At 34.5% G+C, this 23,248-nt stretch overlaps 1 protein-coding gene across 2 annotated transcripts in view; it reads right to left on the reverse strand.

Moving 5' to 3' along the window:
* Positions 1-268: 268 nt before the first annotated feature.
* The window catches only part of CRISPLD1 (cysteine rich secretory protein LCCL domain containing 1), a 48,481-nt gene continuing 25,501 nt past the window's right edge, over positions 269-23,248 (reverse strand). The window contains exons 3-15 of one of the 2 annotated variants that reach the window (XM_027064353.2): positions 21,795-21,913; positions 21,327-21,459; positions 19,566-19,681; positions 18,802-18,902; positions 17,009-17,149; positions 16,732-16,792; positions 16,556-16,622; positions 16,216-16,346; positions 14,452-14,495; positions 14,286-14,358; positions 8,820-8,895; positions 4,311-4,441; positions 269-1,400 (exon numbers count right to left, since the gene is read on the reverse strand). In XM_027064353.2, coding sequence (XP_026920154.1) covers positions 1,349-1,400; positions 4,311-4,441; positions 8,820-8,895; positions 14,286-14,358; positions 14,452-14,495; positions 16,216-16,346; positions 16,556-16,622; positions 16,732-16,792; positions 17,009-17,149; positions 18,802-18,902; positions 19,566-19,681; positions 21,327-21,459; positions 21,795-21,913 — 1,245 coding nt within the window. In that variant the 3' untranslated portion in view covers positions 269-1,348. Of the gene's footprint in view, positions 1,401-4,310; positions 4,442-8,819; positions 8,896-14,285; positions 14,359-14,451; positions 14,496-16,215; positions 16,347-16,555; positions 16,623-16,731; positions 16,793-17,008; positions 17,150-18,801; positions 18,903-19,565; positions 19,682-21,326; positions 21,460-21,794; positions 21,914-23,248 lie in introns of those variants that run through there. The other variant, XM_027064354.2, reaches the window with a different exon arrangement.

The following is a 23,248-nucleotide window of genomic DNA, read 5'->3' on the forward strand; positions in this document are numbered from 1 at the left end:
GGTCAATTTTTAGTAATTATTTTCTATCCTTCAGATTCTTTCCTCGTTTTATTCAAATTTTCCCTTGATACAATGCTTATAAATATATGATTATCTGGTCTTCTTTTTCATATACAAATACTTAAATAATCAAGTTGACTTCACAGACTTCTGGTATTAAGGATGTTATTTATATTAATGTCAGTAACCCAAGTTTAAAAGACTTGCAATAATTTTGTTAATTTAAAATGATTTCTAAATCAAAATAAGGAAGAAATTAAACTAAAAATATTTTGAAACATGATTAATTTTAATATGTTTACAAGGAAAGAGTAAATTCACCAGCAGAAAAAAAAATTACCAAAATTAACATTTTACAGATTTTTAGTTTCAAAGCACAATACATTTTTCATAGAAACAAATATATCACCATCATAGGTACCATAATATGGAAACATTTATACACAAGGCCATTTACCATTAATAAAATCAGTGGCAATGGTGATGCAATACATTAGTTTATCTTTGTTAAAATTTGTGCTATTATACTTCCTGGCCTGCAGGAGTATTTGCCAGGATACAAAAGAAAAATGTGTGACCTCAGTTTGAACAACACATAGAAAGTTCTGGCTGCCTGTGCTTAACCCTATATTTACTATATTATCACTAGGAATGTTTTCATACCACTACTCTACTATGGAATAAATAGTTCATTCCACTTACTAGTAAAGCCATTCCCAAGGAATCAAACATTTTAATAGATTCATTTGGATATTAAGGAATTACTTTATACAAAATAAGAAGTGCAATATCAGGACATAATATTCTATATGCCTAAACTTAACAGAAGAGAAAAACTATACAGGTATTAAGTGGAAAACAATTTCAGATTATTTGGAGTAGGTAATGGCATAGTACTGAACTGGGAAAAATGTGATAATATGGTTCCTTTCATTTTTTGAGAGTTGATTATATTTAAATGCACCAGATGATTTTCTGAGGGCCATTCACATTCAATGTTTAGATTCATTTTATTAGTGGCATATTCAAAGCACCATATAAAAGAACATGTGAAATGTAGAACAATCATGACTATGTAATTAACTATAGAAATAACTGCTAAGAAAATATAGCAATATTTAACACAGGATTTCTAAAACCATTACATATTCATTACCTTTCCTGAAGCTAATAATGTCCCATGTTTTATTTTTACAGATTTTGTCTATCAAGATTTATATGCATTTGGCACTTTTTTGGGGGCTGAAAATAGTTGATATCTTCTGTACAGTAATGTTACAATTTTATACAAACTTCAGAAATATGGCATTTGGAATAGTCTTTACGATCCTCTTCCAAGTGTTCCATTTCACACGACAGCAAATACTCTGAATGCCTTTCCTCCTGGAGGATTCTGTAAACTGCAAAAAATACAAAAAGTATATTGATGTCATCTCTACATATAATCCTCCAAATAAATCATGCTTACTTATGACAGTCAAGAAAGCAGCTCTATGAATCCAGATGGCCAACTTTCTTAGGCTACTATAATTTATAGCTATTGGAAAGCCCGAGTGAGAATGACATAATTCTTTAAATCTCGGTTGTATGCTGAGCTGAAAGTTTACTAAAATTTAAGGTGCACAGTAATAATAGTATTTTATATAGAACTTAGTAGATTCCAGATCATGTTTTCCCATATTACCACCTTTGATTCTAATAAAACAGAGTTAGGCAGCTGTTTTTCCATTTTACTGGAGGAGTACTGAGATCCAGGTTTACAACTGACCAATATGGTTAAAAGTTAACTGCAAGTTGAGAAGACAGTGATAATTAAGCAATACTCTAGAATACTAACTTAGTATTTTTTAAGCCTGATGAAATTTAAATAATGTTGCCACCATACTTATTAATATTTTTAATATCTATAGTTTCAAGAAAAGTTTTAGTGAGGAATTTAGTGGTCAAATCTGAAAGGTCCTAAGAATTTCTTCACTGAAATGGAATCACGCATACAAGCACTCAATCTCATTTTAAACACAACGTATTTTAAAACACAAATTAAAAGTGATACAGAGTCATACATTTAATTCTTTCTTAAATTATTTCTATTTTATTTGGCAATATCAGTTAAGATATGTTTCATTTAAATGCTTAGGTAAAACATCGATAATACCATTAACTGTTGTTTAGTCTAATTAAATGTAAACTTCTGAAGTCTTTACATTTTTGAATGAAGTTTTTCTTAATAATAAAAAGGGGCTTTTAGAGATAAACACAATAAATGCTAAGAGGGAGACCAAGTGCAATTCCTTTTACATATATATTTACGTACAAGAAAAGAAAGAGGAGAGTTTTTAGAGTGAAGAAGTATGAGGGTATCACAAGAGTGCACATAAACATGTACTCACACAGACACACTAGGTTTTTCATACAAGCAGATAGCCAATCAAAAGCCATACTTATCTATAGGACACTGACAGAGTACTCTAGAAAGTAGATGTGTTTGGTGTACTTATTCTTTGTACACAGTGATACACTGGAAAAATGCCTATTTCTTAGTCTACAGACCTACTGCTGAACCCAAGCTCTGAGACTGACTAGTTAGAAGAGCTTGGGCACATCATTTAACCTTTATGAGCCTAAGTTAACCCATTTATTAAATCAGGGTTTACAGAATTGACTTTACTGGGCCATTGGTGGAGCTGAGCTACTAAAAGTGCTCAGCAGTGTCTGGGAAATTCATAGTAGGTGCTCAAAAATAATTATTGTTCTCAGTTTTCTCAGGATATCATCTTATAGTTTTAGAATAAATATAAGAAATATGACAGGTAAATGAAACACCACTTAGTTTTAGCTTATTAAATTGCCTATCACACTCTACAACTCAAAAATGTAGTTTATACATATCTATTTTATATATATCATACAATATATATTATATATATAATGTGTATATATTAAGTGCTGTGTATGTGTGTGTTTCCATTTTACTGAAGACATTCCTAGGATCTTTCAGATTTGACCATTAAATTTCCTCACTAAAATTTTTCTTGAAACCAGGGCACCTGGGTGGCTCAGTCGGTTGAGCATCCGACTCTTGACTTCAGCTCAGGTCACTATCTCACAGTTTGTGAATTCCAAGCCCCATATCAGGCTCTCCGCTGTCAGTGCAGAGCCTGCTTGGGATTCTCTCTTTCCCTTCCCCCACTCGCTTGTGCTCTCTCTAAATAAACTTAAATTTTTTTCTTGAAACCATAGATGTTAAAAATATTTATCAGTATGATAGCAACATGATTTAAATTTTGTCAGACTTAGGAAATAATAAGTTAGTGCTCTAAACTATTCCTATGAACCACATGAGTCAGGTTATAGAGAAATCACCTTCTTAACAATGGCTTTTTGATATGGTCTGCTGAAAATAGATGGTAAATGCAAAGCTGTCTTTTTATAAAGATGGCACTCAGAAGGTTATGTGGAAGTCAATCTAGATACCCTGCATGGCACATCCTTTGGTGTCCTTTAGAGAAACTTTACCGTAGATGTGGAACCTCCACTAGCAATTCTGAAGAATCCAGTAAATGTCTAAAAGTTAGAAATTTTTCTGTATCCATACAATATACATAAGAGGTAATATTATTTGTACAGGTACAAATGATTTGAAAAATCACTATAGGTTCTGTGCTCTTAACTTACTTGATAAATAAGTTACTTGATACTTACTTGATAAAGTAAGTCATACGAATTTTCCCAAACCACAAAATTATATAATACTAATGGACCAAATAGTATGAAATGACCAGAAAGCATGGATTTATGTCATAATAGATATCCAACTTCCAATCAAAAAGAGAATTTGGTTCTGGAGAAAATCAGACTCACTCTTTTATCAAATACTTTGTCATATAACTGGATTAGAAAAATATTCAGTGCCCTGCTCACCTAGAAAGAATCACATATAAAAACTAATCTAGAAAATCCAAAGGAGGATGAAAGAAATTTCCTTATTAACAATTAACAAAAGAGTGGTTCTGACTCATAATCCGATTTTCATGTTGATTTTTATAAGCCTGGAGGAGACAGGCACCTCTGGTACTTCAGATTCTCCCATCCCTGGAAGACCAACTATTTCAGTGTGCAAAGGAAACACACTGGCACAGCCACATAACTCCAAACCCATACTAAAGTGAGTTGGTTATAAAGCAAGCATAAAGGTGTATGTATGTATATGTAGAGAAAGAGAAAGAGAGACAGACACGGGAGGAGAGAGGGAGAGAGACTCTGAGTATATAAAATACAAAATATATATGTAAACAGATTTTTAAATTTACCTTTCTGAGAAGATTCCATTCTGAAAAGACGCAGTGTAAGTCTTTCTTTTGTCCACAGGCATGACGTCAACATAACCACCATGATTTCGAACCACCCCAGCATGTACTGCTGCTCTGCAGATACTGGACAGCTGAGGCAACAAGGAAAAACCCACTGTTATTAGGAAATTCCTGCTGAACTTGTCCAGTCTACTCTTCTGTTGGACCAAAGTCACTGGCACCTGTCTCTATACAGATAGTCAGCAGTTACAGGTTGATGTTCTGTGCATAAAGGAATGTTGCAAAAGTCACAGAGTTAAAGCCAATTCTGAGCAAGTCTGAAAGCAGATCTCAAGGGTGGCCACAATGGTAAACTCCCATCACTGTTTCATCTAACAAACACTTGCCTTTCCAAACATCAGGCTTTTTCTATAGTGGAAGTAAGTAATCAGATACAAATTTGCTCTTTTTATCTCTTTTTTAAATGTTTATTTTTGAGAGAGAGACAGAGAGAGAGAGAGAGAGAGAGAGAGCGATCATGAGCAGGGAGGGGTAGAGAAAGAGGGAGACACAGAATCCAAAGCAGGCTCCAGGCTCTGAGCTGTCAGCACAGAGCCCAACATGGGCTCAAACTCATGAACTGTGAGACCATGACCTGAGCCAAAGTTGGAAGCTTGACCAACGGACCTACCCAGGCATCCCTGCTCCTTTTAACGCTTAAATTTTAGCTTTTGCTAGTCACTCTGACCAAATGTTAACAGGTTACATTATCTGTACTTGGTTTATGTTCATTTTTGTCTTATTAACAGATAATAGTTCTGTATACCTTTACGGTTCCTTTTCCAAAATACAGGTGTGTATTAAATGGGGAGTTTTCTTCTATTAAATAATATAGCCTACACAGAGAAAATTTAACCATGAAGCAAAATATAAAGAACAATCACAGCTTCCAACCTATATCTGCAATGTCTATCACCTTGGTTTGAATGGTCTGACATGAGGCACTATGTTTACATTGTACCAGTTATACCTTCTTAATTGAACTGGAGTTCTACAGAAGAGAAAATTATTGTTTCAGGTCCATGTTTTTAAAACCATTACCTACGGACTTCTAAAAGTTGACTTTTTTTTTTTTTTATTTTGCCCCATTCAAGACTTCTCCAGATTTTAACATTTGCTTTAATCCTAATGTTCTACCAAAATCTGTCAATAGCTGAATACAGCCTGAGGAAATCCCACAAAATGAAACACTTGAACTGTTTCTGTATGAAACAATCCCCCCTCATATCCCAGGGGTCTTTTCTGATCGTACTAGTGTGTTCTATTTTTCTCTCTATGCACATGTGAGTGACTTAATGTGCTTTTTTAAGTTCACATAAGCATGTGCATCTTACATGACCTTGCTTTATTACTGTGCTCTGAACTTTGTGGCATCAGTCAGAACTTATTAGATCAGAGAGCCTGAATGCCAAGCTGTTTAATCCTTTTCATGCTTTTGCTATATCAAAAAATACCATATATCTAAAACCTCGTATCGTTACTCCGAAGAGGCATTTTATTTACAGTTTAAAGTTCCTCACTGATTTAATATTTGTATCCAATATGGTTCATAACAGATGAAATTAAAAATAATTCTGTACACATTTCAGTATTTATCTTGCTCTGTTAAAAGAGTATTATCAGCATTTTCCCCAAGGCATAAAAGTGCTTACATATAACATTCACTAAATCCAAGCACTTAATATGTTTTGAAACTATTGTTTTGCCCATAACTACGCAGTCAGCAGGCATTCCTATTTGAGTTCAAAGGTCAGAAGAGATTTTCTTTTTATACCCATACTTTGTAAGAATTAACATATCACGAAAAAAAGAATTTATCTGTGAAAACAGTGGAACACTTTTAATGAATGCAGAAATTAACTTTACTTGTAACAAATGAGAAAAATTCAAAGCAATAAAATGTACAAGTAGTAACGGAAAGAAACAGAGAGAGAAAGGTGGAGGGTTGAGGCAGAGAGAAGATATTTTTCCATATCTTGTATTTAAAGAAATAATATATTTTGTGTGGGGGGGAGGGGGAGTTTGGTAGTTAATGCTTGAATCTCTGAATCTGCACTGACCACATAAATAGTAGTCCTTGCACTTCCAATTAACTCTTAAAATGATTTATACAATCATTTCCTATACATAATTGCCTATGCAGTCCAATAAGGTAGGAAGATAAAATGATCTCAAGACACAAAGTCTAACAAAACCTAAACTAGAAAAATAGACAGCCTATAGGTATAAGAGGGTATAGGATATTATGAAAGATTTTCACCAGGCATGATTAAAATTTAAAGTTTGGTGCTTAAAGGGACAATCTAAAAAGAATAACTTCTGAAATCTTTGAAGATTCTAGATAGGCTTATTCATGTACATTTATGGATTTATTTCTTCAACAAATATTTATGTGCAAGGTATTTGCTAAATTTCTGATGTCACTGTGTGCTCTAAGTTTTGTTAAGGCAGGATATAATTCTGTCTTGTTCACAGGTTGGCATACATCAAACTATTAATAAAAAATGACGCTCCAATTGCCTGGCTGTTGCCCTCATGGAACTTCAAAATAATAAAAGAGATAGAGAAACAGTCATAACACTAACAGAATCAGGTAAGTGCTAAAAGTAAAAAAAAAAATAAAGTTCTAGGGGTTGAAAGAAGGGCTATGTAATACATGTAGTAGGAGATCCAGCAAAACACTCCACAGAGAAAGTGGCAATAAATTAGGACGTGAAGAATGACCATGATTTTAACAGACAGGAAGATAAGCAAAGCATGAGGACTAATAAATTATTATACCAGCATGACCTTTTAAGCTGCAAATAAGTACAGGGCAAAGCTGAAGCCTAGGAGGGACTCAGATGTGGAGAACAATTGCAAAGGTAAAGCTGAATGAAAACAAACCCTGGACTTCAATGAACTCACCAACAGAAATAAGGTGGTAAATACTATTTCAGGTCTCTTTTTACAAACCTATTTCCATGGTATTCTATTGAATATGTGCTTCAAGAGTATATTTCCTGAATTTGTTTTTGCAACTCTCTGGCTTAGAAATTTGTAACGGTTTCTAAATGTCTGCCACATAAAATCTAAACTCATCAACATGCATTCAGACTCTCCATTTACATGTTTCAAGAGCTGGATACCCCACCCCTCACACAAAATTGGCTGCAACCCTTTTAGATTCAATGCTCACCTGTTCAAAGATAAGCAAACCTATGTGTTATGCATACATCTCGCTTGCTGTCATCTCCCCGTTTTTGTAAATGTTGTTCATCCCACCTAGAATGTGTCCCTAATCCAATTCCCCAACCCACACTTGAAACCTGGCTCAAAAAGCACTTGTCCATACCAAAGGCCTCCCAGCTAAGTGTCCTTGTCCAACCCAGTAATGTTGTCCATTATAACATCCCCTCAAGTGCTTTCTTTTCATATGTATTTTAACATATTATCTGTTCTTGATTTTATGGTGCTCTTTAAATCTTGCCATTTGCAACAATATGGATGGAGCTAGAGTGTATTATGCTAAGCGAAGTAAGTCAATCAGAGAAAGACAAATACCATGTGATTTCACTCATATATGGAATTTAAGAAACGAAACACATGAATATATGGGAAGGGGTAAAAAAGAGGAGAGAGGGAAACAAACCACCAGAGACTCAATGACAGAAAACAAATTGTGCGTTGATGGAGGGAGGTGGGTGGGGGATGGGCAAGATGGGTGATGGATACTAAGGAGGGCACTTTTTGTGATGAGCACTGGGTGTTGTATGTAAGTGATGAATCACTGAATTCTACTGAAACTAATATTACACTGTATGTTAACTAAAATTTAAATTTAAAAAACTGGTAAAAAAAAAAAGTAAAATTTTTTAAAACAAAAGAAAAAGATGTTCCCTTGGCAGTGTAAGATATTGTTCATACATTTGACAATCTCTTAATTATCAAGTTTACACTACAAATACTGAAGAACCAAAAGGAAGATTTAAAAAAACAAAATGAGGGGCACTTGGGTGGCTCAGTCGGCTAAGTGTCTGACTCTTGATCTTGGCTCAGGTCATGATGTGGTTCCCGAGATAGAGCCCCATGTGCTAACACTGTGGAGTCTACTTGGGTCTCTCTCTCCCTCTCTCTGTCCCTCCTCTGCTCTCTCTCTCTTTCAGAATAAATAAACTTCAACAAATAAAAAATAATAAAAATACAAAATGAATTTTCCTTCAGAAGGATGCCTCTGGTCTATTTCAAAAGTGTCTGATATATATGGGCAGGACATAAAAAAATTTTGGTAAAAATAAATTATTATGCACTCATATTTGCATAAGAATAGTTGTTTTTCAGTGTTATTATTGATTAGCTTCTCTGAGAATATGTATACCAACACAGAATCTGTTTCCTTTTTCTATATATAAATGTATATACATACATTTAAATATTGTGTAAACACATATATACATGAATACTGAGAGCTGCATAAATTAAGATACTTACATCAGAATAAACTCGAGTTCCAATTACACGAGCATAATGTGGATTTGCCTGCATACAGTTACGAGGACAGTAGACTCTGAAAAAAAAAAATATATATACAAATATTAAGTAGCGGGTTTCTTTAGCCATTCTTACTCATAAGACCACAGACATGCATACACAAATGTTAACAGCATTCTCACCCTATTCATTTTTTTTTTTCTAAAATAGGTCAATTGTAGAAGCCAGGCAGTAGATGCAATTGCTTCTGCTTAATTTACCCACTTCCAGCTTTTGGCACAAATGTGTTTCTTTTATTTTCTAACTTAACCAGGAAGCTTTCTAATTTAGGGGTTAAGCAGAAAGACACATCAGGTTATATCTCTCAGTATCTGGGAACTGTACCCAATGTTTCTGTAGAATTTAATAAACCGCTAACTTGAAAAACTGACTCACTGTCTGACTCACACATCTAGCTTCTTTCTTCTATGTTCACATCTTTGGTACATCCTTCAATTCCATGGTTTTAATTATGATTATAAGTTACTGATTTCCAAATATGTATCCCCAGTTGAGACCTCCTAGTTCCAAATTTGTGTCCTATTGTTTATTCAATATCTCCACTAAAATCTAATAACAATTTCAAACTAAGGGTGTTTACAACCAAATTCCTAATCTTTTCCTCCAGTCCCCATATCTGTTCCTTATGTAGGCTTCATACAATAAATGGCAACTCCATTATTTCAGATCCTCAGGCCAAAAACTTTATTCTAGCTTCAATCCCTCTCTTTATCTCACACCTTACATTCAGTCCGCCAGCAATTTCTATTGGTCATCCATGAAATAAAATCAGAGCATCCCTAAACACCTCAGTTACTATAGCTCCAGACTTTATCATCTGGTATCTAGCTTACTGCTATAGGCTTTCCTATGATCTCCCTGCTTCCAACCCTGCCCCTTCCAGTGTTGGTTTTTTTCCCACTTGAATTAAAGCACACAAGACCAATCATATCATTCTTCTGCTCCAAATACTCTAGTGGCTTTCCATCTCATTCAGAATAAATGAAAAAAATCCTTACAATGGCCAATAAGTCCTGCATATCCTGTCCCCCCATTATCTTTGACTCCATATCCTCCTCCTCTTCCACTTCTTCCCCCAGATCCAGTCATATTGGCTTGTCACTTCTCAAACATACAAAAATAGGCTCTTCCTCAGGGCCTTTGCACTTATCTTTCTCTGAGCATGGAATATTCTTTTTCCAGATATCCTATTGCCTTACTGATATCTGATTGGCTTAGCTCATTTAAATAACATTTCCAAGGGACACGTGGGTGGCTCAGTCGATGAAATGTCCGACTTTGGCTGCTCAGGTCATGATCTCAAGGCTCATGAGTTCGAGCTCTGTGTCACACTTACTGCTGTCAGCTTGGAGCCTGGAGCCTGCTTCAGATTCTGTGTCTCCCTCTCTCTCTGCCCCTCCTCCACTCATGCTCTATCTCTCTCTCACTTAAAAATAAATAAACATTAAAAAAAATTTTAAATAAAAAATAAATAACATTTCCAAAAGCTTTTTTATTTCCACATAGGATCCAATTATCACTGTTCAATCAATCACATGATTAAAAACTCCACTCTGAGAGTTTAAGAAACTATCAAGTGGCACTTTTTTTTTTTAAATCAATGGGCTCTTTGATTCACACACACACGCACACACACACACACACACACACACAAAGGTTTGATTCACACACACACACATAAAAGGACATTAAAAACTACATCTGGAAAAAAGGGAATTCATTTTAGTAAATAAATCAGAGTCTCAACAAAATGATTACATGAAAATCACTGTCTGATGAAGGAATCAATGATTTTACCAAAAGTATTCTAAACTTTTTTTTTAATGTTTATTGATTTTTGAGAGAGTGAGACAGATTGTGAGCAGTGGAGGGGCAGAGAAAGAGAGACACAGAATCCAAAGCAGGCTCCAGGCTCTGAGTTGTCAGCAAAGAGTCTGACAGGGGGCTCAAACCCACAAACCGTGAATTCATGACTTGACCTGAAGTCAGAGGCTCAACCCACTGAGTCAGTCAGGGGCCCCTTCCCCAAAGTATTCTAAAAATACTTCAATTGCAACTACCTTTACCAACTGAAGCAACTCCTTCCTAAGATAGCTTTTAAGAAATAGCTGCATTTCTTATTTCTAAAATCTGTATAATACTGTTTATTTTAGAGGATATATGCTTCTTATAGCATCTAAACCAGAAGCATTTAAATATAAATAAATGAGTTTTATAACTTTAAAGAGTTGATTTTTATAAAAGATGCTGTTGGGGGTTTCTATAGGAGGAAAGTTGTCCCCATTGAATGTGAAATTTTCTATGTGTGTTTGAGAACAGTTGGGCATTCACTGCCCATCCTATGGTAGTAATAGGTGCTCAGCCCTTAGGATCATACTGTGCTGACTCTACCTTGACCATATTTGGCACTTGGTTTGTGGAAGGCCAAGGTGAGTAGCTCCAAACTGAGATAGTTTCTACTTAGGCAAGTTCAGATCAAAGATAGACTGAAGGAGGTTTTTACTTGATTGTGTTCTAATCTCTGGTTATAACACCTTGTTATGTGTTACTAAGAATGTAGACAGTGACCTGGTAAACATTCTTTTATATACAATTTACTTATAAGCATTGAATAAAAATGTATCAACATTTTAGTGATACCTGCTTTTACATTTTGGACATTCAATAGGCTTCAAAGCTCTAATTATTTATAGATACATGCTAAGCATGATATGATTTCTGCCCTCCCCCTCCATGTGTCATCCCCAGGCCAGAAAAAAAGATTTCTAATAACACACACAAACACAAGATACTTATAAGGTTATGGTACTGAATCATAGAGATTGCTTATTTGGGTCTATTCTATCAGCTATGGAACTTCTCAAGGACACAACTATACAGGTAAATATTGTTTCTTCATGCTCATCTTGAGTTAATTTCCTTTCGTTTATTTGCCCTGGGCATTTTCTCCCCAAAAGATTTATGTCTCAACTTATTTAAGTTATATGAAATTCTGAAACAGATGTACCAACCACATGGTTCCCTAAAAGTTATAAACTGTCATATAAATAATGTGTTATAACATAATTTATGAAACTATTAAAATTTTTATATGAGAAAAGACAACCCTTTGTTTCAGTAGTCTCTAAAAGGAAACAGAAGGGTGAATTTCCAGACTACGTAAGGTCAAAATTATGTATAAATCATTACTTCTACCAATTTGTTACGTTGGTAGCAGTAAAAGATAAAATTTAACTAGAAGAATTTTTCTTTTGGGGCAATATTTCCCTTTCTGGAATAACCAAAGAAACAGGAAAAATGCATTAACAGTCTACTTGAGTGATTTTCTGTTCATTTTGGAACAATATTACTATAAATTTATGCCACAGACATTAAAATTGCCATTTACTTAGCATCTACTAGAGGAAGGCTTTATGCTGGAATACTCTATCGGGATTATCCTTACTATTCGGTCCTCATAGCCTAGTCACATGGCTGAGAGGGCCTAGCATTATACTGTACATAGTTGGTATTTCATAAATATTAATGGATAATTCTAAATTATTTATGAGAGATGGAGACAGAATGAGTGGAGAAGGGGCAGAGAGTGAGGGAGACACAGTATCTGAAGGAGGCTCCAGGCTCTGAGCTGTCAGCACAGAGCTTGACACGGCACTTGAACTCACAAACCATGAGATCATGACCTCAGCCTAAGTTGGACGCTTAACCAACTGAACCACATAGGTGCCCCAAGAAGTACCCACTTCTTACATCATCACAGTCTTTCATTGCCTTGTGAACAACCAATATTATTCTTTAAGTAAAACATTACCTTAGTTTTAAAAGGCTAAGTGAAGGGGTGCCTAGGTGGTTCAGTCGGTTACGCGTCCGACTTCAGCTCAGGTCATGATCTCGCAGCTCGTCAGTTCGAGCCCCACATCAGACACTGTGCTGACAGCTCAGAGACTGGAGTCTGCTTCAGATTCTGTGTCTCCTTCTCTTTCTGCCCCTCCCCCACTCATGCTCTCAAAAATAAATAAACATTAAAAATTTTTTTTAAAATAAAAGGCTAAGCGATGAAGCTTTTCCAAAATAAACTTTTCCATAAAAAGGGGGCTCCTTCAGTTTTTTAGTAACTACAGTTTATCAATTATAATTCTATCTCAAATCTCAGTATTGTTTCTTGGAATTAATATGTGATTTCCTTGTATTAATGGAAGAAATGTGGATAGAAATAAGAGTGGATATGAAAAGACCTTCTTCATTTTTCCTATGTACGGTTATGACTGATAGCCATAATACTTCTAACAATTTTCACCTTAGCGTGGTCAAGATAAATGAACCACTCTTTTTTTTTTAATGTTTATTTTTGAGAGAGAATGAGAGAGGCAGAGTGCAAGCGGGGGAGGGGCAGAGAGAGACAGAAACACAGAATTCAAAGCAGGCTCCAGGCTTGAGCACAGAGCCCGATGTGGGGCTTGAACTCACAAACCGTGAGATCATGACCCGAGCCGAAGTCAGACGCTTAACCGACTGAGCCACCCAGGCGCCCCAGAAGCACTCTTTCATTAGTGTGTAGTAGATAAACTCCATTATAATTTTTAAAAAGACAGCATACAAAACAAAAATAAAAGAAAGGCAGAAGATGGGCTTTTTGACATACCAATCTCAATTAGATTTATCTCATTTAGGAAGTGGATGGAAATACTTAAAAATATGTGTGTCATTATAGTTTCAGTGGTAATGACTTGTTGCAGACTGAATGTTTGTGTCCTCCCAGATTCATATGTTGAAGCCCAACTCCCATTGTGATGGTATTTGGAGATGGGCCTTTATGGAGTTAATTAAGGTTAAATGAGATCATCAGGGTTGGGCCTTGATCCCAAGAAAGGAGAGTCTCTCCTCTCTCTCTCTCTTTCTGTCTCTCTCAACCTACCTCCCCTGCCTTGTGAGGACACAAAGAGAAGGTACCATCTGGCAACAAGGAGAGAGGCTTCAGAAGAAACCAAAACTGCCAACACCTTGATCTCGTCTCCAGCTTCAAATTTCTATTTTTTACACCTTCCCCCTCCCCCTCCCCCCCAGTCTATGGTATCTTGTTACAGCAGCCTGGGCAGACTAAGATATGTGAACATACAGAATACACGCACAGCCCTGGTATTATGGAACAGACAAAAGCACTCTGGCGTTTGGAGAAGCACACCAGGAGTGTCTGGAGAGCAGGAGTTCGTGAAGAACCATGCTCCCTTTTGCTTCGCAGTTCAAGACCACAATTATAAATGGATAATTCTATCCATTCACAAGACTATACACCCCTCAAATCCTGGAGACAGCAGAAGTCCAGGCAAAAACAGTTATCACAGAGTAAAAGCCCATTCCACGTATGTTCACTGGTCAAGAATAATGAGACAATTTAGAAAACATTACCTTGGGCAATGTGAAGCAGGCTTATGAAAGGGACAGAGCTGTTCCACAGTTGTTTCACAAGTGACAGCCTGAACTGAAGAATTAAAACACAAGACAATAAGCAACTCTTTGGCAATAATAACATGCAACAGGGTGGTAAGAAAATAAGGTTTAAAAAAGTGCTAACCTGTCACTTTAGAGACTGTGAAGGAATTAGCAGACTGATATTTGCTGAAAATAAGAACATAAAAATGTCAATCATTTTTTAGATGCATCATCATCAACATAATTTCTGGTATTTTTTCGGTCTGTGAATACTTTGTTTCTTCTTAAACATTCTTACTTAAATATCTAAATAAGCTGTAGTATAAGAATACATCATCTATTTTATGTTAAGTCCATATTAACTTCAAGTATGAACCAAATCAATACGAACCAAATTAATCATTCTTGATATTAGAGGAGGATCTCTTCTCATGACTAATCTCAAAAACATATAGATAATAGCATAAAGCCACATAGATTTATATCTACATATTTGTTTCCTATTAAAATTAAAACTCTAACTATACTAATTCCCTGTCACCATAGAACAGAACTATTTAAACTCTCACAATGGTAAATACAAAGTAGCATTATAAAAAGACCTTTAGATCATAAGTACCTAAAAGGAATGTGTGTTATTCATTTTTTTGTTCCCCCAGTACCTAGTAAAATGTCAACGATGAATGAATTCCTCCTTATTGAATGCATCATTAAAAAGCAGGATAGAAGAATAGGTATTCCATTATATATCAAAATTTTTAATTGGCTTAATTATACCCAGAGTTTCAGAAAAATATCTACTACAAAAGATAAAGCTTATTTGTAATAGTATTTTAATAGGACACACCCTTCATGTTTCAGGTTTCTGTAATAAACAAAAATTAAGTTCAAACAAAAAAAAGTAAATAGGATCAATTTTCTTGAATCCAACACCCAATGTTTGGCTTACTGAAGCTCATAACTTTTGTTATTCATTGAAGGTAATTAATACATTTTACTGAATTAATAAGCCAATCAATAAATGCTTCTATACAGCTTTTGCTTAAGAGAGATTGCTAGACACTGAAAACCATCCATAAAGCCTTTGAACAAAATTATTTACATAGAATAACATTCCATCAAATTTTCAAGAGTTTTTAATAAATTCTTTCTTATCATTATAAATCCTCCACTGTGGAGTCACGCAATTGTATAGTTAACAAAGGAAAGAAACTATGTCATACATCCTAAGAAAAGGAATTCCATATGAGGTTCAAAGTTTATTTTTTACACAGAAGAAACACACTACAAAGTTATTTCAAAAGGCCACATTTTTCTAACTTGTATAGTTTATATCAAAATATGCAGTGCTCTAAAATAATATGTTTCATATATTTAATATGAGAAACATTTCAAAAGTTAATGCTTTTATGTTGAGTTCAATTACATTTAGATGGACAAAAGGTACATAGTATACATTTACATTTTAGAGAACTTTTCAAAATGCTCTTTTACCTACTAATATAGTTTATCTTATTAGCAAAGTTACTGTTGCATGAAATAATCCATTTTCCATAAACAGGGCAGGAAAGTACACAAAACAATTAGCCTTCTCTGAGCTATTTTATTTTATAGCTGAAAAATCTATTGCTTTACATTAGGGATAACTGTAAATCTATACATCCTCAATGAAACTCCAGAAAATATGGAGCTTTATTTAGCATGTTCTTTATAAGCAGAAAATGTTCAATGTTGAATTTAGATACTTTGGCTCCTTTTTGTCTTTGAAATTACACAGCTGAAGTGAGCTGAAATGACAATTACCAAACTTCTCTATAAATTCTTCTATGCTTTGTTCTAAAAGAATTTGTCAACTCATTATTAAGATTTAAAATCATCTCATCCAAAAGGTCATTTGGGTACTTACCCAATTGTCTGAACACCATTTCTATTGGATTTGATGAAATAATGTTTTCTTCCTTGTCTAGTGATATCCACCCAACCACCATCATTGTCTATTATGCCATAATGAATTGCGGCTCTACAAATGCTGGATTGCTTAGAGAAAAAGGAAGGGAGAAAAGAATATTAAAACACTAAGATTGCTACATAGGACATGACTAGCTATTACTTAAATGACTTTAAATTAAACAAACATATCTGAGCAAAATATCTATACTTCATATAAATCATTATGTTTGCATTAAAAAAATCAAACTTTATATAGAAAGATCCTGTTCCAAAATCATTATATTTATTATACTTACCATTTCATAATGTACACTGCCAATAACTTTGGCTTTACTATCCAAACAGCCAGCAGGGCATTCATATCTAGATGAAAGAAATCAGGAACAAAATTTAGTTTCTCTGAATGTTAGTGTGAAATAAAAATATTACTTGTATTTTGTCAGATAATTTTGAAAATAAGGATAAACATTACCTATTGCAGGTTGTTCCCTTGCACTGATCTCTTAATCTTACTTCACAAGAAACAATTTGGGCTGAAAAGTAAAAAAAAAAAAAAAAAAAAAAAGTATATATATATATATATATATATATATATATATATATATATACCAAAATAATTTAGATAATGTATAAGTCACTACAATTCATCAAGCTTTTGCCACTCTAAAAATGTCCAAATTAACAAAATATAGTTGCATCTGTCATCAACATAAACTTTAACATTTTTGTAAATAATGCAGAGCTCTTACACATTTGCTGTGTGCTTATGACTTCATTTCTGTTACTATCATCTGCTCTTGTCTGAACGTGGGTGTCCCGGACTTGTGACTGCTGCCGTTCAATTTCATTTGTTTCTTCTTCTTGAGGAGGGTAATACCTGTCTGATCCTTCTGTTAGAGAGAATGGATGTGAAATATGATTCCACCTTAAATGTGCAAAATCATCACATAATGGTATACCTTTATATGCCTGTGTAACATTTAAAACTAGAAAAATCTGTAGTTTCTTGGCACAGATTTTGGCTTGAGGTGGTGATCTTATGTACTGCGCTGGAGTAAATAAAATACATGGATAAGCCTTTGAGCTCTTGATTCATTTATGCTTAAAAAATGAAAAAAATCAGCTAATATTAAATGGAGTCATTTCTAAACTTTGATTTATACTTAAGAGTGGTATCAGTGATTGCCTTTCATAATACCACCATGAAGTCTACGCAGTGATCTGATGAAGTCAGGGCTTTTGTATGACATGAAATCATATTTTTAGGAGAATCACATTTAAAATTTCCAAAAGTGTCACATTTAAAATTCTCCCAATAGGAAATTTAGCTTAAAGAAGGACTGACATGCCCTTTTAATTTACTACAATATCAGTTTCCACGGAAAGGTTTTTCTCTTTTAGAAGGAAATTCAAAATGCAGAAATTTATGAGTTTAATTTTTTTCCAGGTTATTTATATCAAGGGCTTAACAGTGGCACAATTTGGAAAGGTGTGTTATTTTCATGTATGTCCAAGGACTCCGAACCTAGGAAAGGGAAGTATGACTTCAGAGGAAAGTCAGTTTTAAGTAAAATAGTGGCCACTGGTGAAGGGGCAAGTAAGTCGGAGGTTTAGGGATGGCCAAAAATGGAAAACAGACTCACACACAATGAAAAATGCTTCCAGGAATGCAAAATGGCTCATATAACAGTGAAATACTATACTGTTACTTCTTGTCTGCTCATTATACTAATGAGCACTCAGTCATCAAGGGGAAAAAAAGGCACATCTCTTTATGAATACTGAAAAAGAGCTGCATTTATTCATGTTTTCTAAAACACTTAGTCTACGTTAATCTTCATTTGGTCATCAGGAAGAAAAAAGTACAAGGGAGTAGAAATGTTCACTGAGATGCCCAACAAGAGTGGAAGTTTTACAAAGCTTTATCATCTAAGTTTGCTCTTCATGTGCTGTAAACAGGACACTGTATTTATATGCACATTTTAGGACATTAAATGCATTTCAGAGCACTACTTTTACAATAGTTTTACAATACTATTTTATCTTTTTTATTTGTCATGTGGCCATGAGAGATTATATACTCTGTAGCAAGAAGCAGAGAGTTAGTGTAATTCATTGACCATCATTCAGTAACATTCATGGATAGGTATATGGGCAAAAACTTTTAAAGCGTTAAAAATAAATTGCATTAGATTGCTAAATCCTTCAAAAATGAAGACACTTGTGAAAACAACTCTAGTCAATGATATATCAAGATCGCTTTTAAAAATGCAAATATACTTGTCACTCTAGGATAATCTCAAAGTAGAATTAGAAGTGGTTATGTGGAATAATGATGAAACTTTCTTTTAAATACAAATTTGCTATAATAGACATTCATATATTTTTAAAATATTTTTAATGGCTTCAGATATTTTAAATAGAGTTCTGGAAACTTTGTCAGTAATAATTAAATATGCTTTTTGCCTTTCAAGTACAAATTAATGCAGATGTTGGATTAAAATATAAATCAAACTGAATACTGTGACACAATAGCACATACCTTTGTAGCATAGATTTTCTCTGCAGCCTCCTCCAAAACTAGGTGGGCAGGCAGAACAGGGCCGTCCATGTTTATAGGGGGCGTGACCCCACCAGTTTCCCCTTAAAGAGAAGATCCACTCTAGTAAGAGGTAGTCTAATAACATAATTTATGAGACACTATAAAATATTACTATCTTCTAAATAAGGACTTTGATATGCATATTTAAATCATTTATATTTTTCATCGGAGTCCCTTTGGTTACTAGGTTTCTATGTAAACTTCTGCCTTATTATTTTGAAAATATTCTAAGTAATTGTTATGTACATTGTTAAAAATTACAAAATTAAACTTTTACAGAACACCGAACTCTATTATGGGATATTCATCTATATTCCATTCGTTTTAATAAACAGACTTGAGACTTAGATTTGACCCTAAGTACAGTTGTAATATTTTCAACATAATCATTCAATGGTCTTTACACAGGTGAAAATACATTTCTCAGTTAATCTATAGATGCTCTCTCTAATAAATCCAAATTATTAAAAATACCTGTGGAATATAATAATATGTAAAACTGAAGTCATAAAAATATAATCCCTGTGTTCACAAAGATCATATTTTCAATTTTCATATTCCTTTTAAGGGCTGAGGTTATGCATCAGGCAACCATAATTGTTGCCATATTAAGTAAACTGAGTTAAAGCAATATACTCAACTATATATATATGATAATACATATATACAGATTTACATATAAAAGTAATGTTTTGTCTACTTACTTTGGGGAATAGTTGCACACCAAGTAGACAGCTTTAGGCCATATTTGCCCCCAAATGTTCATGTTATGACACAAATTAATGGCACAGCCTATTCTGTTACTTGTTGCCCACACCACCTACATTAGAAAAAAGAAAATATATACACAATGGAATACTACTCAGCGATGAAAAAGAATGAAATCTTGCCATTTGCAACAATGTGGATGGAACTAGAGGATACTATGGTAAGCAAAGTAAGTGAGTCAGAGAAAGATATATGAGTTTACTCATCTGTGGAATTTGAGAAACTCAACACATGACCATAGGGGAAGGGGAAGGGGAAGGGGAAGGAAAACTAAAATAAAAACAGAAAGGGAGGCAAACCATAAGAGACTCAAATACAGAGAACAAACTGAGGGTTGCTTGGAGGGGCATTGGTGGCAGGGATGGGTTAAATGGGTGATGGGCATTAAACAGAGCACTTTTTGTGATGAGCACCAGGTGTTATATGTAAGAGATGAATCACTGGGTTCTACTCCTGAAGCCAAGACTATACTGTATGTTAACTTGAATTTAAATTAAAAAAAAACAAAACAACAACAAAAAAAACCCAAAAAGCTTGGAAAAAGTAGGCTGAGATGAAGACAACAATATATATCAGAGAGAAATGTATAAAACTGAACTTGAGAAATGAATATCATTTAAGATGAAATAAGGCAATGTCAAAAGGATATTTTTCCTGAGGCTTTGGGCAGGGTTTAATTCAATCTGAAGAAGAGTGCTATGAGTAAATAACTCTAACTATAAAAAGTAAGCATCTTCAAAATACACATTTACCAAATAGTTAAAAAGTTGCATCCTCACAAACCTAAATGCTATGTTAATGTTTCCATGAAAAAGCTTACCTAACAAAGGAACAGAATTTCACATCTTAAGCTGTATTGGAACAAAAATTTATGGGTTCAATTTCTAATATAATGTGTATTTTTCACGGCACCACTGGTTATTATGGAATTCATCACTGATCTTAATCTTGTCACATGCAAAAGTAGACAGAACAATTTGCTTTATATTCACTAACAGTCAGCCATAAAAATGCTAGTAACTCAGGTCTGTGGTTTATCTAGTTGAATCCACCTTTCGTTGTTCAATTTAGAGGTTTAGAACTTATCCAATACGAAATGTGAACAATGAATAAAAAAAACAGGTAAATGCTGCACACAGGTCAATATTGAATGTCATGGTAAATAACCTATAGTTTTATTCTTTGGAAAATAAAAAATACTGAAGATGGTAAATTCCTCCTCGTTTGCATTTCCTGAGGCCAGACTAAACATGTTTTACATGTAAAATCATTGAAATAACATCTTTCTTTAGAATGTTTATTTTTGTGGGGGGGTGAGGGGCAGAGAGAGACGGGGGACACAGAATCAGAAGCAAGCTCTGCGTTGCCAGCAGCAAGACCTATGTGGGGCTCGAACTCACAAACCATAAGATCATGAGCTGAGTCGAAATTGGTCGCTCAACAGACTGAACCACCCAGGTGTCCCAAGGTAATGTCTTTTTTTTAAACTGACTTTTGGACTTTTTCTAATAATTACTTTTATCTTTTATAGAAATTGATAAACCTATTCTACAGACATCAATATCTTTTTTCAATAACCATACCAAATTCACTAAGAAAGACATCCACGTTCAGTATGTAAATTCAGTTGTGTAAATTCTGCTGCAGTTACACAAACTCAACTTAGAAAAATGAGGCGTAATATACCCAAAACATACCTGTGTATAATGAGTACACACAGGTCCAGAACATCTGAATGGACAATACGGGTTGCATTCGTGTTCATACGGGTAGCTAAAGTCTCTCACTTCATCATACCATGCTTGTACATGAAATGTTGGGGGTCTATATCTATTTGAGAGAAAATAACCACAAAGAGTGAGTAAAATTGGAGAAAAAGTAAAATCAAATATTGCAAAATGTATTGATAAAGTCTGGTAGAGAGAGATTCTTGTGTAAGTTATTAATCTTAAGTACTATGCCCATTACGTTACCACTACATCAATGGTTTAAAACAAAAACTAAGTCTAACATATTGCTGGTTATTCTGCTATTACTTTTATTTTGTTGGTGTGATTATTTGCTTTCTTTTTAGGCTTTAAGCCTCAGAAAATTTCTCATTAATGAATTAATAAGTATTTCAATCACTTATGTTTTCAAAAACAAAAAAGTTACACTTTACATACCTTCCCCAGTGGGCTCCCAAATTCTGCCCAATTGATGGAAGTAGGCTTGCAGGTCCGTGTTCCCACAAACAACTTTCCGCCCAGGATTCTGCAGATCTTTCCAGCTCAACATCCCATGTCTATAGTTCAAAACAGAAACAAAATACAGAAACACACATATGATGTATAGGTAGAATTCAGGTTTTTCTTCAGGCTATAATGTGGTTCTATTCAGTTCTGTTTTTCCCCTTTTTACTACTTTGCAAGGTCAACATCTCAATCTGAGTTCTCACCATCTTCCACCTAGACTTTTACACAAGCTTCCTAACTAGTCTCCCTGCCTCCATCTCTTATCCCTACAATCTGCCCCACAAATTTTTAGAATTACCTAAGTGAGCACAAATATGCTTAACTGACTCTTCTGTCTAAACACATAGAACAAACTCCCATATACATAAAGTTCAAGATCCTTGGTCACACAGTTCCTTATAAAACATGCTGTTCTTCGCTCTTGCTGGCATTGTTTTCTGTTTAAAACATTCTTCTCCCAATTATTTGTCAGATAGACTCTTACTCTTTCTTCATAATCCAGCTTTAGATAATACAGTCCAGATACCTTTTCAATTTTCTCAGATGTAAGCTATTCTCTCCTTAGGGCTCTTAGAACTTTGTAATACTTCTTTGTTTAGCAGCTATTACAATGCAGTGTTAGTATCTGTCTATGTGTCTGTCTCTTTAACAAGACTATGAGTTGCTCAGAGGCAATCATTTAACTCATGCCAGTTATCTTTAGCCTATTTTTTTGTGTTTTGTGTCTGTCATATAGACAAGGTGATTAATAAACGCTTATTGAGTACATGAATGATTAATGAATCTGATTCCTATAAAAATGTATATGCATTTTTATATACAACATTCAATGAGAGTGATTAAACTGTACTTTTAAAATAATTTACATGGGGCGCCTGGGTGGCTCAGTCGGTTAAGCGGCTGACTTCGGCTCAGGTCATGACCTCACAGTTTGTGAGTTTGAGCCCCGCATCGGGCTCTGTGCTGACAGCCTGGAGCCTGCTTCAGATTCTGTGTCTCCCTCTCTCTCTATCCCTCCCCCGCTCACACTATGTTTCTCTCTCTCTCTCTCAAAAATAAACATTAAAAAATAAATAAATAAAGTAAAATAATTTACAAAGAAGTATTTAAAATTATAAAACTACTACTGAAACTATTTTCTATGTCCTAGGTTTAATATTCAATTAGCTAATTTGAAAAACCAGCAGTGTTTGGTAAATGTGAGGGTAGAAACAGAGCTGGGTTCAACCTTGGTAAAATAACAGAACTCTGGGCATGTTAAGAAGACTGAAAAATAGTTCTGGAACTAAACATGAGGACACAACCTAAGGTGATAGCAATGAGACTGGAGAAGAGCAGACAGACTGAAATCATGTTGCAGAATTTAAATTCCTAGAGGTTGACAG

This window comes from Acinonyx jubatus, chromosome F2 (assembly GCF_027475565.1).
Source record: "Acinonyx jubatus isolate Ajub_Pintada_27869175 chromosome F2, VMU_Ajub_asm_v1.0, whole genome shotgun sequence".
In the NCBI taxonomy this organism is placed as follows: Eukaryota; Metazoa; Chordata; class Mammalia; order Carnivora; family Felidae; genus Acinonyx; species Acinonyx jubatus.